Source organism: Triturus cristatus, chromosome 12 (assembly GCF_964204655.1).
Source record: "Triturus cristatus chromosome 12, aTriCri1.1, whole genome shotgun sequence".
Taxonomy (NCBI): domain Eukaryota; kingdom Metazoa; phylum Chordata; class Amphibia; order Caudata; family Salamandridae; genus Triturus; species Triturus cristatus.
The window spans coordinates 838,853,867-838,868,647 of NC_140595.1; the positions used below are offsets into that span (position 1 = coordinate 838,853,867).

General features: G+C 47.4%; 1 protein-coding gene across 1 annotated transcript in view; it reads left to right on the forward strand.

The window, feature by feature from the left end:
* CHRNE (cholinergic receptor nicotinic epsilon subunit) overlaps positions 1-14,781 on the forward strand; it is a 153,075-nt gene that overhangs the window by 49,785 nt on the left and 88,509 nt on the right. Inside the window, exons 4-5 of the mRNA XM_085639223.1 lie at positions 7,131-7,240; positions 10,488-10,643. Coding sequence (XP_085495349.1) covers positions 7,131-7,240; positions 10,488-10,643 — 266 coding nt within the window. The remainder of the gene's footprint in view (positions 1-7,130; positions 7,241-10,487; positions 10,644-14,781) is intronic.

The window sequence follows — 14,781 nt, forward strand, 5'->3', positions numbered from 1 at the left end:
ATGCAGATTTCCTCTGCAGCCTCAACACAAAAAAGAACCAGAACAGGAGGTTACAGAACTAGAACCACCAATCCCTCCAGAACCACAGGAGGAGGTTGAGGAGGAACTGTTCCATTTCAAAGGGAGAGAATTTTTCAAGCATTATCCATCTGTGGTAGGAGAATCTGCGAAGAGCGGTAGGACCTCTATGCAGACTAATCTGAAGAAGGGGTAGATTCTTATCCATCCAGGCCATCCCCTCCGGATGATGTTACTGCCTACAATACAGTAATAAACAAGCAGGAGACACCTATGGTGTCAACTGGAAGAGGAAAAGACAGACCAATGTTGTAGGAGAGTAGGATCTGCTTCACATTGGTACCCCCACTTTTTGCTGGTGTTTCACTGTTTTTCGACCTTAGTCTGGCTGTGGCCCTGCTAATCAGGACCACAGCCTAGCTGCTTCCTCTCTAAAATGGTTTCCATGTACACTAGGTACATATCTAATTGGATTCTGGAGTGCCTTATAAGCCCCTAGTATATGGTATACTATGTACCTAGGGCATAGGTACCTCAGAGGCCTACCAGGGGCTGCAGCATGTATTATGCCACCCCTGGGAAGCACTCCAAAATGACACCACAGGTCTGCTACTGCAGCCTGGGTAAGGGTGTGCTTGCACCCCTTACTGTGGTATAGGCTACCTATATCACTACCCTATACAGACACATATAAACCTATAAGCCACTGGCCTTGACAATCCTGAAGGCAGAGTGCTTGGTTTTATGTGAGAGGGTGCCCAAGCAGGAGCTGAACCCCTCTGCAGCTTTCGGAAATACTTCCTTATGGCTGTTCTGTGATACAGCCATACCATATACTCTTAAGTGCATTATAACCTCGCGGTAAATGCTAACTTTGGGATGGCTGCATCAAAACATGTCATGTTAGGTGTCAAACGCTTTGGAATACTACCCACCCACCAGTCCTGGTGGTGGTGGTAGCATTCCACCCTTCTAGAGGGAGAGACATGTTCACACTGGCTAAACCCGGTAGGACTTTCCTGAGCCCTGGCATCACAAAATGGATGCCTCTGCCACAGACACGGGTCTGGCCTCCTGCTGCTGACCGAAACTCCGGCAGGGGAGGCCTGGGCAATAGCTTTCCAGTCAAGGGGAGGTGTCCCCACCTCCCCAGACAGGCTGATGTGTTTTGGGGCTGGGCGGGAGCACTCTCTGGTGCTTTGAAGTCCTGCACTGGGGGCACACTTGGTGTCCCTGTGCATACTCCAGTTCAAACCGGTTGCAGGGGCTACCTGCCACTGCTCTGGCGTGAAACTGGACAAACAGCTTTCATATAAGGTTGTCTTTAACCATTCACCATAAGGGGTTGTTTGGACTGATACAAGCTGCCCACTAGAACTAGTGGACAGCATATATCAGGCCACCTTCTCACAAATATTTTTTGCTAGAGACAATTTTTTCCTCCCAGTGGTGGAGTTTGTTCTTCTTCATGCTGCCCAGCATCTTGGACCTGGATAGAGAGGCTTTTTAAAGATCTAGATGCTGCAAAAGCCATCACCTCAAGGGTAGAGAAGTACAGATTCTCTACGAGGAACCCACCCCCCGTTACATTGAGGGAACCGCGACAGACTCTCTCATTGTAGCTGCAGCTCGCAAGAGGGACAATACTCCCACCTCGACAGGTCCACCATCTGACAAGGAGACCAGCCGTGGTAGGTAAGAGCGGTGGTGAGGTGGGGGGGATTTCGAGAGCTATATAATTAATTTTCCCTCGTGGTCATCTCTTGAAATCCTCCCCAGTCGGCCCCACAACCCCACCGCTCTTACCTGCAGCGGCCACCACTGAAGGAGGCTAAGGGCCTGATTTAGATCTCGGTGGATGGGTTACTCCATTACAACGGCCACGGATAACCCATCCACAGCAGTGTATATCCCATAGGATACAATGGGATTTATATTTCGGTGGACAGGATATCCGTCACCGTTGTGATGGAGTAACCTGTCTGCCGAGATCAAAACCAGGCCCTGAGTGAGCGGACAATGTGGGTAGGTAAATGGAAAGGTTGACGTCAGCACAGTGGTGTAAAGCGAACTCCAATGCACTACTGAACAGACATGCCCAGCAGCACTGGGACGACATCGAAGACCCAACACTGCACCTACCTGATGAAGCAAGACGACTACTAACACCTGCCTGAAGAAGCAAGACAACTAATAACACTGACCTGACGACGCAGGATGACTACTAACACCAAAAGAAGAAGCAAGACGACTACTAACACCTGCCTGAAGAAGCAAGACACCTACTAACACCTGCCGAAGAAGCAAGACGACTAATAACACCTGCCTGAAGAAGCAAGGCGACTACTAACACCTGCCTGAAGACGCAAGACGACTACACTGGCCTGAAGAAGCAAGACACCTACTAACACCTGCCTGAAGAAGCAAGACAACTACTAACACCTGCCTGAAGACGCAAGACGACTACACTGGCCTGAAGAAGCAAGACGCCTACTAACACCTGCCTGAAGAAGCAAGATGACTATTAACACCTTAACACCTACCTGAAGACGCAAGACGACTACTAACACCTGCCTGAAGAAGCAAGACGACTACTAACACCTAACTGAAGAAGCAGGACGACTACCAACACCTGCCTGACATCTGCACTGGACGCTCCAGATCCGGCCAGCAGGCAGTCATGCTCAGCCGTAACACTACGCCCCCATGCCTGGTTCAGGGTGTCAGGTCTTTAACAGGAAATACAAACTTCTTTCATTAACATTCCTTTCATAGGAGCCTTCGTAGTATGAAGAAGGAAAACAAGATACCCAGGGCAGTGGCCTTACAATGCAAGGGGCCTTTTTGAGGGGGCCTGGCACAGACCAAAACAACTCCACCAAGGGGAGGGATGCAGCCATCTACAACACACACTACTTTTACACAACAGCATGCTTCCACAATTGCAATACCGTTCACCCTCAAGTCATGCCCTTTGAGGAACAAGTAAAGGCAGTACCCCAAGAGGAGGTCTGCTCCCCATCAAGTGACTGCTCAGAAGTCCTCCTACTACACAAGTCACCAGTGGGAGGAAGAATCTGAGTATCTGGACAGGAAGGAGAAAACATCACGTCAGACAAATTGTTATTAAACTTCATCCAACCTGATTATTACATAGAACTACTACGCACACCTCTCACCATGGCACCATGAGAAAAGTACATCAGCAAGCGAGAAAAGATTTGTGTTCGACAAGAAGTGAACAACCTTATAAGCAAAAGGGCAACGGAACTGGTCCAGCTAAAGGAACGACACCAAGGAGTCTACTCGATCTCCCTCTCGGTACCGAAGCCCGACAAGACCCCATTGTAGATCTTCGGGCACTCAACAGGTCAATCGAAACACAAACGTTCAAGATGACATCATTACAGGAGGCCATTCCTCTAACACAAAGAGGAGACTGTCTGGCTGCTACGGACTTCAAGGATGCATGCCTACACATTCCAATGAACAGATTACACCAAGCATCCCACAGATCCATAGTAGGTGCCGTACACTACCAATTTAAGTTGCAAAAAAAGTCAGCACCTGGAGTGTATGAAATGTGTAGCTGTTGTGGTAATGCATCTCATAAGAAGAGTATCACGACTAGGCCTGGGTAAAATTTCAATTACGCCGGTGTAATCTGAGTAATTTTGGTAATTATGTATTAGAACTGGGGTCACCAATTCCGACACGGTAGCTTGGCGTGAGGTAGGAAGGCACCCGCAGGCAATGTGTAAAGCGGTTGTACAGCACTCACTCACCCGGACTCAGTAATGCGCACACAATGAAAAGACACCACACCAAGCTGGTTCGTAAAACAAGATCCTTTATCTAATTCAAGTCATGGCGAATAGATTCATTTCAGTAACAGCAGCTAATTTCAGGGCAACAATAAATTAATTCAAGTAAATGGAGCAGGTAATCTCAGGGCAGCAATTAATTCATTTAAGTAAACAGAGCAGGTAATCTCAGGGCAACAATGAATTCATTCTAGCCCAAAAACAGGCGCAAATTCATTTAGGGGCATCCGGGTGTGGAGATAACATCACAACATTGCCGAGATAGGGGGCCAACACTTATGTAGCTCTTCTCCCATAAAGGTAGGTCTTCCTGTGAGCATGGTCCCCAGGGTAACACTTTCGGGGCAGGCATGTGACATCAACACCCTATCTGTCGTGGCTTATAATGCATGCCAATACTTCGCCTTGACAAGGGCAGTTCCCTACCCAATTGAGGCCCCAGCTCCTAGCAGGTCCGGAGGGGTCCGGCAGCAGGGGGAAAAGAACCGGCCTCAGGCGGGGTCGACCGGTGCCTATGAGTACTGCGCTGCAGGCCCCGATTCCCTGTGGGGCTGTCCCCGCTGCCGGTGACAGGGGCCCCCGCCGAAGCGTGGGCCCCAGACCTCCCTACTCACCGCAGTGTCCGGGAGTCGGGAATACTGTGCAGGAAATATTCATGGACGTGATCAGACCCACAAGATTAGATCAGGGCCGCCACAGAACTACAAACCTGCTTACGTTGTTGAATAACACACTCATAATAGCACTAAGAAACCGGAGAGGTACTTTAAAATGTTTCTTTTCAAATACTAGTTTAGTGCATACAATAAAAATGGTAAACACACACAGAATTAAAAAAAAATGCAGCAATGCGTGTCATGGTTAGTGAAAAACAGTAAAAACATTTCTACCATGGCTAACGAGTTCTTAACATCCTAACAGCCTAAAGCTAGTTCTAGGCGCTCGATTTTAGCAGAAGCAGTAAGTAGCATGCCTGCTTTTTGAGTTTCTTAAGATGGATCGCACAGCAAACCTTTTTATAACAGAAATACAGCAACTCAGCTATTCTATAACACAAGTATACAGTATACAGTGGGACTGCTGGCTTTATAGTCCAAGCGCGAAGTCCATTCAGACCACGGTCAGTTACCTGCATTTTTATACCATCTGATCGACAATCTCATCTTCATATATAAGGAAAAAGAGGGCAACCCATGCCTAATTAGGAATTATGGCTCTAAAAGAAGTCTGCAAGGCAGCCACGTGGGCATCAGCGCACACATTCATAAAACATGACTGTGTGTATGTGCAAGCCCTGGGAGGCCCAGGGGGGACAAAGTGATGACATATGAATCCGGAGGATTTAAACTTCAAAACGAGGATTACTTACACATAGAAGTAGTTTTGCAGCTAGAAAAATGTTTCACATGTGACCCACCCACCTTTTCCAAGGTGACGTAAATTTGTAAAGAAAAGTTTACAACAGAGGATAAAGAGAGGAAAACAAACTAAAGAGGAACAAGCATTTGCAATGCAATAGGTCTCGCATTTACGCGAGTTTAAGCTATTGGCATTGTAAATGACTATGCCTTTTATTTATGTTTGAAAAACGAAAACACAAATAAAAGTCATTGTTATTTGCAATGTGAATAGCTCAAACTCGCGTAAATGAAAGACCTATTGCATTGTAAATTCTTGTTGTTCCTTTCACTGTAGCAGTGACCTGGTTTGTTTTAAAAAAAATAAGACCTTTGGCCTCACGCTGTTTGTTCATTTGCATCTCACTGATGCTGGGAACAAAGAGATTGCAATCTTTACTGCCGATCTTTACTGCCGTGCGGCCCGCGAAAGTGAAAGCAAACAAGTGCTTTCAGGCCTCCAAATGGTGCGCGCGCCCGGCGCACATGCTCTGTATTTGGAGGCCTGAAAGCACTCGTTTGCACTTCCAGATCCCCCATTTACAAAAGCTCTCGCGAGAGCAGCGTGAAAGCGCTGGCTCAGGCGAGACCTAAAAAAGAATGTGAAGATGGCGACCACGTCAAAGGGTTTCTGGGGGATGCGTCGGATGTCGTGCAAGGAGAGACGTGGCACCGAATGGTCAACAACTCGGCAATGCATGCTAAAAACACTGGAGAAACAGACCAGAGGAGAGCTTTCCAGGCCCAGCCACAGCATATGAATCCAGAAGACTCTTCGGCTGCAGAACACGAGTGAGTAAAAGAGGTGAGTGACCTTTTTGTCACAGCTCCTTAGACAAGGCGTCGGAGCACTGGAGCATTTTCAGTGAAGGACTCCGCTCTTTTGTCAGCGTTTCTTGAGGGACCTCCGTGTATGCCTCTGTTTTTAGAAAGAGTCAGGGCAGAGGGTGTCTCAGCTCAGGTGCATCAGCTCTTTTTGGCAGGTGCTGTGACGCCTGTGCCTCTATCATCACTGAGGTATGTGTGTCATGCCATGTCAAGCACTTTTCTACTTGCAATCTATAAGCACTATGAACCACATCTACCATAATGCAATGGGAGAGCTGGTTCCGACGTGCTCGCAGTGAGCTGTCGCTCCGTTTGATTGTGAGGCTCGTAGAGGGGTCATCTGGTTGATGAGCTGTGGGGTGAACCTGCCTGCCTTTGAGGGGTGCTACCGGTGGCATTTCAAGCACCCCCAAGCCTACGTGCTACTTCCTGCTGAAAAAGGTGAAGAACCCAGAAACAAGTATCCCAGAAAGCCAAGCACTAACTATGGCCACACTGGCTTTAAACACTTTTATACTTGTAACCCACAAATGCTCTAAACGACATCTAAAATGATGCAAAGAGAGTTCTGGCATTGACCTGCTGGCAGTCTAGCCCCTCCCCCATCATAGAGTTTGTTGTGATCAGTAAAACAAGTGTGGGGACCACCTAAGAAGGGAGTCCTACTCTTCAAAACCCGTTGCCTTAAAATATAGGAGTTGGTTCCAGTTCTGTAAGGGAGAGGAGTGTTCGTGTCACCTCTGGTAACACACCGGAACTGGTGTTTAGTGTCTCACAATGCCAGGTGTCATCTTTGGGCAAAGCTGCCTGAGGCAAGAAGGACTAGCCAGGGTCCCATGTCCTACTCTACACCTAGCTCAGGTCCCCATCCCTTGAGGTGCTTCTGAGCTCGCGTGGTTTCTTACAAAAGCGCTGGAGTGAATTCTTACAGTATGCACCAGGCATGTGCCACCATCTTGTATTCAGCTGGGCACTGCTCCTCAGGTGTGGTACTCTGGTGACAGAGAAATGGAGGACTGTCTTTGCTGCCAGTAACTACTTTTGTATTTCTGAGTTTCTTTAGCAGTGGATGGACTATCGTTTGGCCTGGAACACATCGGAGTACCATGGCGTGGAAGTAATTAGAGTCCCGTCTGACATGTTGTGGCTACCGGACATCATCCTGGAGAACAAGTGAGCCGCCGCCTGGTACTTCGTGTACACCAAGACATGCACTGTATCCATGTTGATTCAATATGCGCATTTTTAATCACTTTTGAGGCTATTCACAAAGGTAGCTTATACGTCTTATTAATTTACACCTGTAGTTTACTCCTACAATTTTGAGTAACAACTACTTTTGCCCATTCACAAAATCAGAGTGTATAGTTCCTCAAAAGTGTAGACTTACACGTCTCCAGCCCAGAAACAGGGGGTGGAACCAAATTTATAACTGCCAAAAAAGAAACAGTAGACAACTAAGCACCACACATCACCAACCACTGTACCGCAACACCCTCTCACAGTCAGGGACATAAAATAAAACACCAAAGGAAATAATGTTACATTAAATTAATTATGTAAAATAGTTATACATATAACTAAATATGAATGTAAATTCGTCTCTAATGCTGCTGCCTTGATTAGACGAAAGAACGGACCCAAAACTTCGGTGCCAATCACTGAGTCTTTATTTCATATCACTCTGTACCAGTCCGCCATGACGCGTTTCAGCCCCCACTCGGGCCTTGATCACATGACACGTTGTGGTGGGGAATAGCAGTATTTAAAGGGGAAACAGCACCGGAAATGACCATGTCATGAACATCAAAGAGTTACTACATATCAATCGTTTCAATCTTATTGTGTAAAATACATACATACATGTGCGCAAGTGTGGATGATTCACATTTCCTACTCTTATTTACAAATAAATAATTATATGAAAATACTATGTACATATATACAGCATAGAAAAATATTTAGATAAAATTTCATATCAAAAATAAATTGCTGGCATAAATACTATATACATAAAAAAGTTTTTCTCTAATGCATCCACTGCTACTATTTGAATATCCTAGTAGCATGAAAGAAATCTATACTTTCAACAAAGTTTGATTAAATACTTGCTTGCGCACTACGACAGTTTGTAATCTCTTGACATGATTGCGCCCCAGTGGGCCTATTGGTCTTAGATTTAATTTCATTTCTGGTGTTCTCCTCTTAGTTTGTCCCCTAAAATCCTGCCGGCAATTCAAACGAATGTTAACTATGTGGAAACTTGTATTTCATTATATCACTAAAGAACAGGTGATTTCTACCCTATCCAATCATTTGCCCCCCACTTTACACTTCTATAGAGACTGCCAGTTAATACCTTTACATTTTGAGATTGGGAATTTTTTGTTACCTTAATATTTCCATTTTTTTGCATACTGTGTTAGTACGCCTTCTTAAAAAGATATACTTCTAATTCTTTTGTATATTTATATCATGCTAATTTCATTGATTTCTCCTTTTCCCCTATTGGGATTGTACCTCTATTTAGTTTTCTCCATCTCCACCTGGGAATGGAAAAACAAAAGGGAAAAACGAGAAAATAACAAAAAAACTCCTGTTAAAAACATGTTATCGCAAGCTTCCTGCGGGTACACCCTATGAACCCATACTGTGTCCCATCATAGAGTACAAAAATAAGAGAGATTCAAAGTGGAAAATCAGTGGTATAAAGTCTGTAGATGGTGTCGATACATACATTATATTTATGGAGACTAAAGGCATGTAAAAAAGTCCTCACTAGAGTTAACTAAATATAATTCAATATTAAAACAATATGCCAAAATATACATTATTTAATTCAAAAATATTGTAACAACTTTTTAAAAAGCATACATTAATGTGGCATTAATTTTCATTAAAATATGGTCAAATTACTTTTAATGAATTCTACTAATTGCTTTTAATGAATGTAATGGATAATTAAAGAATTTTGTTTCGCTTTAGGTGGGAATATTTTTTAATTTAAACTTCAGAAAAGTAATTTTTGGTTATCTAATTAATTTAATTTCACAGTATTTCCTATGGGTTTGTTCTTCAAGACCATCTTTGTCTATGAACGGGTGTTGCGGTACCAGTGGTTGGCCATGTGTGGTGGTGAACTATTGATTCAGGTCTTTTTTTGGATCCCGTAACTTTAAAAGTGCAGCGTGTGAATAACAATGGGTTTATTCTTTTGTGGGTGGACTCATGCCCTTACCTAAACCCCTCCTTAAAACCCTACTTACTCCTGCCTAAACACCTCCTATTTAGGAGTAGGTCTGCCCCTTTTTCCAGCCACTTCCCTGGTCCCTCACACATTTACTACTAAACAGTAAACTTATGTGTGTGAGGATCTGCCCAGAGAAAAGGAAGGCGAGGTGGTGGTGGAGGCGTACACTTGTAGGTTTGGGAATAGCATTTTTAGTACCTGTGTAGTATTACTGTAGTAATATTAAACTGACTTAAAAATGCAGTTTATGGACAGGGCCCTTTAAGTTTAATCCCTGAAATAATCTCCTGCCCTAATTTTTATTATTTTTCAAAAACCACAGATCTTTTTTCAGGAAATCACCTGTAAATCAGGGATTTACCTTTTTCACTGTTCTCACTTCTGCTTGCACGTTTCCCGGTGTGTTTTTAAGGAAGGGGGCCTTCCATTTCTTTCGAGGTAATCCTTTCCTCAGGCTACAATTTTGCCTTAACATGAGATGTGTCCTTCTGGTTAGATGGTCTTCCATCGTGTTTTATATCTCAATTTCATTACTGGGAGATGTTTGTATTTATGTGTAAAACACATCTCCGTCTGCGTTGGAAGAAAGACCGCAAAGATGGCGAAGTGAAGCCGAAGCGTGATCCAGAAAGACACGGATCTCATGTGTGGGGTACAGGGAAACAAAGCGAGCTCGATGGGGGAATGACTCTTTCCCCCCAAATGAAATAGGAGCTCCCTTGGAGATTGTTAGGTCTGGCTTGACAGTGCAGCTGCCTGCTGACCTATTGTTACCAATTCTGTAAACTAAACATGACATGGGTTTTAGCACCGCCACGAGGAGCATTTCTCCATTACTTAATGCTGTGGATGTTTGGGGGATCATGCTAACTCCTACACAGAGCTCTTGTTTTTCCATGCGTGAGGAATGGTTTTACATCTCAAAAGCACACTGAATCATAAACATTCTTTATCTCACAGATTTAATGCGCACAAAAAGCAATTTCATGTTTCTGTTTATTTCTACTATTGCAGACTTTATTTAAAAAAACAAAGAACAATATTATAGTCCCGGCTTAAAATTCAAGCTAGACCTTTTGGCTTTGCCTGTGCTTGTTTTCGATTTTAATCACCATGTTCACATCACATTCCTTCAGCCAAATCTTATCCCCTGTTCCTCATCTCTCTCAGCATCGATGGAAATTTTGGAGTGGCCTACTATGCCAACGTGCTTGTCTCCAACTCCGGCGCCATGTACTGGCTCCCGCCAGCCATCTACCGGAGTACCTGCAGCATCGTCGTGACGTTCTTCCCTTTCGATTGGCAGAACTGCTCCCTGTCCTTCAGGTAAGGCTGGCACTGTCTCAAAGCTGTTTTTAGGTCTCGCTGAGCCAGCGCATGCATGCGCTGCTCTGCGAGACATTAAGTAAGTGGGTTTCAAAAGTGCTACCCCCACGCCTTTTGCTGGCCTCAAGCTTAAGTGCACGAGTGCGTGCACGCGCGCAGCCGCCATCTGGGTTTCCTCCATCATGGGTCATTAAGTGCATCGCTCGCGGGCACCCTTACAGCCTGCGATTGCAATCACTTTCACTTTCGCGGCCGTCTGACACCTTTTAGTGCATTCAGACGTGCATTCCCAAAGGATGCGGTCTCCCAGCCTTCACTGCGCACACCACTGTCTGTCTAGCTGTCTACCTGTCTGTCTGTCTGTTTGTCTACCTTTCTGCCTGTCTGTCTGTCTATCTATCTAACTATCATCCTGCCTGCCTGCCCTCCGCCCCCACCCCCACGTCTGTCTGTCATTACATTACTGATACTCACAAGGCTCACATGGGGTTTCCTCTTAGAATCGGTGTGAATGCTAAGGCAAATGGAACCTATAACGATCAATGACCCTTTCATAGAATTCAAGAACACCCGAGGAGTTCACTGGCAGGAGATACTGGGCTGCTTTGACCCCTCACATTTTTTCGACATTCATTTTTTGGTAGCACCCCTACAGACATTGCAGGTTTTTCCCTTCTTTTCTTTAACTTAGGTTGGTGTTTGTGTGTGAAGCACACTGCTGTTTCTTGCTGCTCACTTCTGGTTAGCTGCAGGTGTCGCGGCTCCGCTGCTGTCTCTTTCGGGGTACCGTTCTGTGTGAGAAAGGGCTGATGATCACAGGGTGATGTCCCTTCAGGGTGCCCCACAGTGTCTGTCTGGCAGCTGGTTTTAATCACAGGAAGCAGCTACAGTTTCTTGCCCTTTAAACACACTCCCCCTGCTCTCCAGCCATCTTTACAGTAAACCGAGCCCCAGGCAAAGCTCACAATTAACAGGAAATGCCTGCAGACACGCACTGCTATTCCAGCTGCATTTTCACATGGTCACTGGGGCTGAAGGCACCAAAAACTAGCCATTGCTGCTGTTCACAGATGCAGAGTGTGAGATAATTCCCTAATCTTCCTGCCTGCCGCACAGTCTCTGCCCCGCCCCCTCAAGTCTAGGGCCCGTATTAGGAGAGTTGCACCCCTTCACACACAGAGTCCATGTTTGTTTAAATAGAGCAACCCTGGTTGGAGGGTCAGTTTGAAACTGCCAGCAAGGCGGCACATCTGTAATCGGCGTCATCTCCAGGGGGGGCACAAGAAGACATGGGAAGGAGAGTACCTGGAAGGTCTCCCCTCCCCCACTCCGCCAGAGGCCCCAACAGGTCAGTGGCTACCTTCCAGTCGGAAACTGCTGTCTACATTAGCACAGTGTTGATGTGCACAGGGACAGTGCACAGAAGGCAGGTATTCACATACTTCAACCGGGCGAGTGCTGGGCACGTCTGGTGCCAGAGCAGCGAGGGGCAGGAGCACGGTGGGCAGCCTGTGATTGGTTGAGCCCTCCACCTGCTCTCTGTGTACCAGCTCACATGTTTGGGCGAAAGCTTCTATGACGTGAGTTAAAAACAATGAAGAGCTATAAAAGAGAGATCTTTGGGGTTACCACAAGACTTGTTGACAGTCTTACATATGAAGCTGATTCCTGCACTATTGTATGGGAGGCTCATTTCACTAGTGCTGTATTAGTGCCTCTTTTTGTGTGGGGGTGGGCTTCCGTTTATGATTGTGTGTGTGCTGCTGATTCTCAGCAGTGTTATTGTCTCTGAGACTGATTCCAGTCAGTATTCTTGTTTGAAAACAAACCTGGTTCCGAATCGTACTCCCCACGAGTTTCATTCCAAAAAGTTTTTCCTGCGTCTGAGGTTTATTTCACGTGGTGCCACCTTTGTTCCATGATTCTGAGCAGCATTATTAGCATGCAGCAGTCTAAGTGCATTAAGAAAAGCATGAGGACTGTGCTGCTGCGTGCAATGAGGGTGGGGCGAGTGAGCGTGGGGGTGGGGTCAAAGGCGTGGCTAAAAAAATATTTGTTGATTTTTTCTGTCTTTCACCTTCAGGTAACTACATATGATAGAAGGCAGGTCTTAAATGAAAAATAACTGCAAGCGAAGTTAATCAGTGGGAAATGCACTCTTGTACCTTATGAAACCTCTAGAAGTTAATGCACTACAGAGGTCTGTGTCTGTAACCAAAGGACCACAGAATGGAATCCTGGTTGGTGCAGTGGATAATAGTGACTTTTTAGTGCCACAAGTTCCCAGGCTGTGACAGACACCCCTGTGAATGAGTAAGTCCACCTGTTGGACAGGCCACACAGAGGGCTTGCTCCCCCCCCGCACGACAGGGCCCGAGCTCCGGCCCACCCGGCATACCCCCGTGACAAGCCCCTGTACTCCGTCTCCCGACGGACCCTCTGCCCTCGGACCCCTACTCATCACGGGGTCCAGCCCCACCGGCTTCCCCGGCCGGGTCAAGACGCCATCTTGGGCCCTGCACCACGCGGCCGCGTGGCCTCACCTCGACCCTAACCCCGGGCCTGGCCGGCCCCGACATCCCGGCACCACCATCCACCCAGGAGGTGAGCGGACCACTTGGCAGGTCAATGGGAGAACGAAGCGTCAAGAGCTCTTCCCCCGCCAGGTGCCGATCGCCTCCAGCAGCCCCCAGGCGCTGGCTCCACCCCCTGCTGGGTGTCTGGACACCTTCATCCCGGACCCTCCGACCTCCAAGTGCGAGGGTCCGGACATCAAAGGGCACCAGCCCTATAACTAAGACAGCTCCGGAGCAGGAAGGCAGTTGTATCCTGGAGTCGAGAGACACCGAGTGAACTCAACCCTGACGGTCTACTGGCGCTGCCGTAGCCCGCTCTTGTGAACCATCGTCCTGCCTGCTGGCGCTGCCGCGGCCTTCTGCTACCTTCATCTTCCTGGGACCTGCTGGCGCTGCCGCGGCCCGTTGTAACGACCATCCTCACCGGGACCTGCTGGCGCTGCCGCGGACCGTCATCTTCCTAGGACCTGCTGGCGCTGCCGCGGCCCGTTGTAACGACCATCCTCACCGGGACCTGCTGGCGCTGCCGCGGACCGTACATCTTCCGGGGACCTGCTGGCGCTGCCGCGGCCCGTTGTATCAACCATCCTTACCGGGACCTGCTGGCGCTGCCGCGGACCGTACCACCTAAACACCAAGCTCGAGGATTGTGAGCTCATCATCATCTCATCCGAACTACCTGATTGGTAAATAGACTGACCCGCTACCCCCTTCCCTACCTTACGAGACTCTAATCGAGGGGACCCCGGCGTCCAGACCTCCTTGTACCATTCTACCGTATCGTAACTAAGTACCTATAAAGAACACTGAACCTTATCCGTGTGTGATTCCTGTCTGTGGGGGGGAAGTTACTTGTCTGTACGATCGCTGGAGACGGCTCTCTCCGGAGACCTCTCCCCCTGACCCCGGCCGGCCCTCCCGGTCCGTCTACCTTTTCTAACATTGGTGGCCAGCGGCGCGATCCGAATCAACGCGTAAGCGTACAGAGAGTAGCTCACCCCACGACAAAAACACGATGTCGACCAAAGATAGCAGCTCCACCGAGAAATTCCAAATGGAGAAATTAGAAGAATACAACCACCGCGAACTGAGACAATTTTGCATAGAACTTGGCATTGCTACCACCGGCCTGAGTACCAAGGATGATCTAAAGCGCGCTCTGGAGTCATGGACAGAAACGGGGGTCACAGGACCCTCCGACCAAAGCAGCGTCACCCCAGACAAAACCAGCATCACACCAGAGGGGAACGCCACGGCTCCCGAGGAGCGGGGAACGGGCCTTCCGCAAGAGGAGATCCGAGAAAGAGACAGAGTCAGATTACACGAGTTGGAGATGGCACGACTCAAGATGGATGGGGAACTCAAGTTAGCTGAACAGAAACTTAACCTCGAGCATATGCGGCTTCGAGAGGAGCGAGAAGAAAAGCAGAGACAGAGAGAGCTGGAAGAGAAAAAAATAACGCTCGAGCACGAGCGCCGACTAGCGGAAATAGAACTGCGCAAACAGAATAAGGAACTGGGGGTGCCTGAGCGACCACACACCCCGGGGCCAAGTGAGAAAA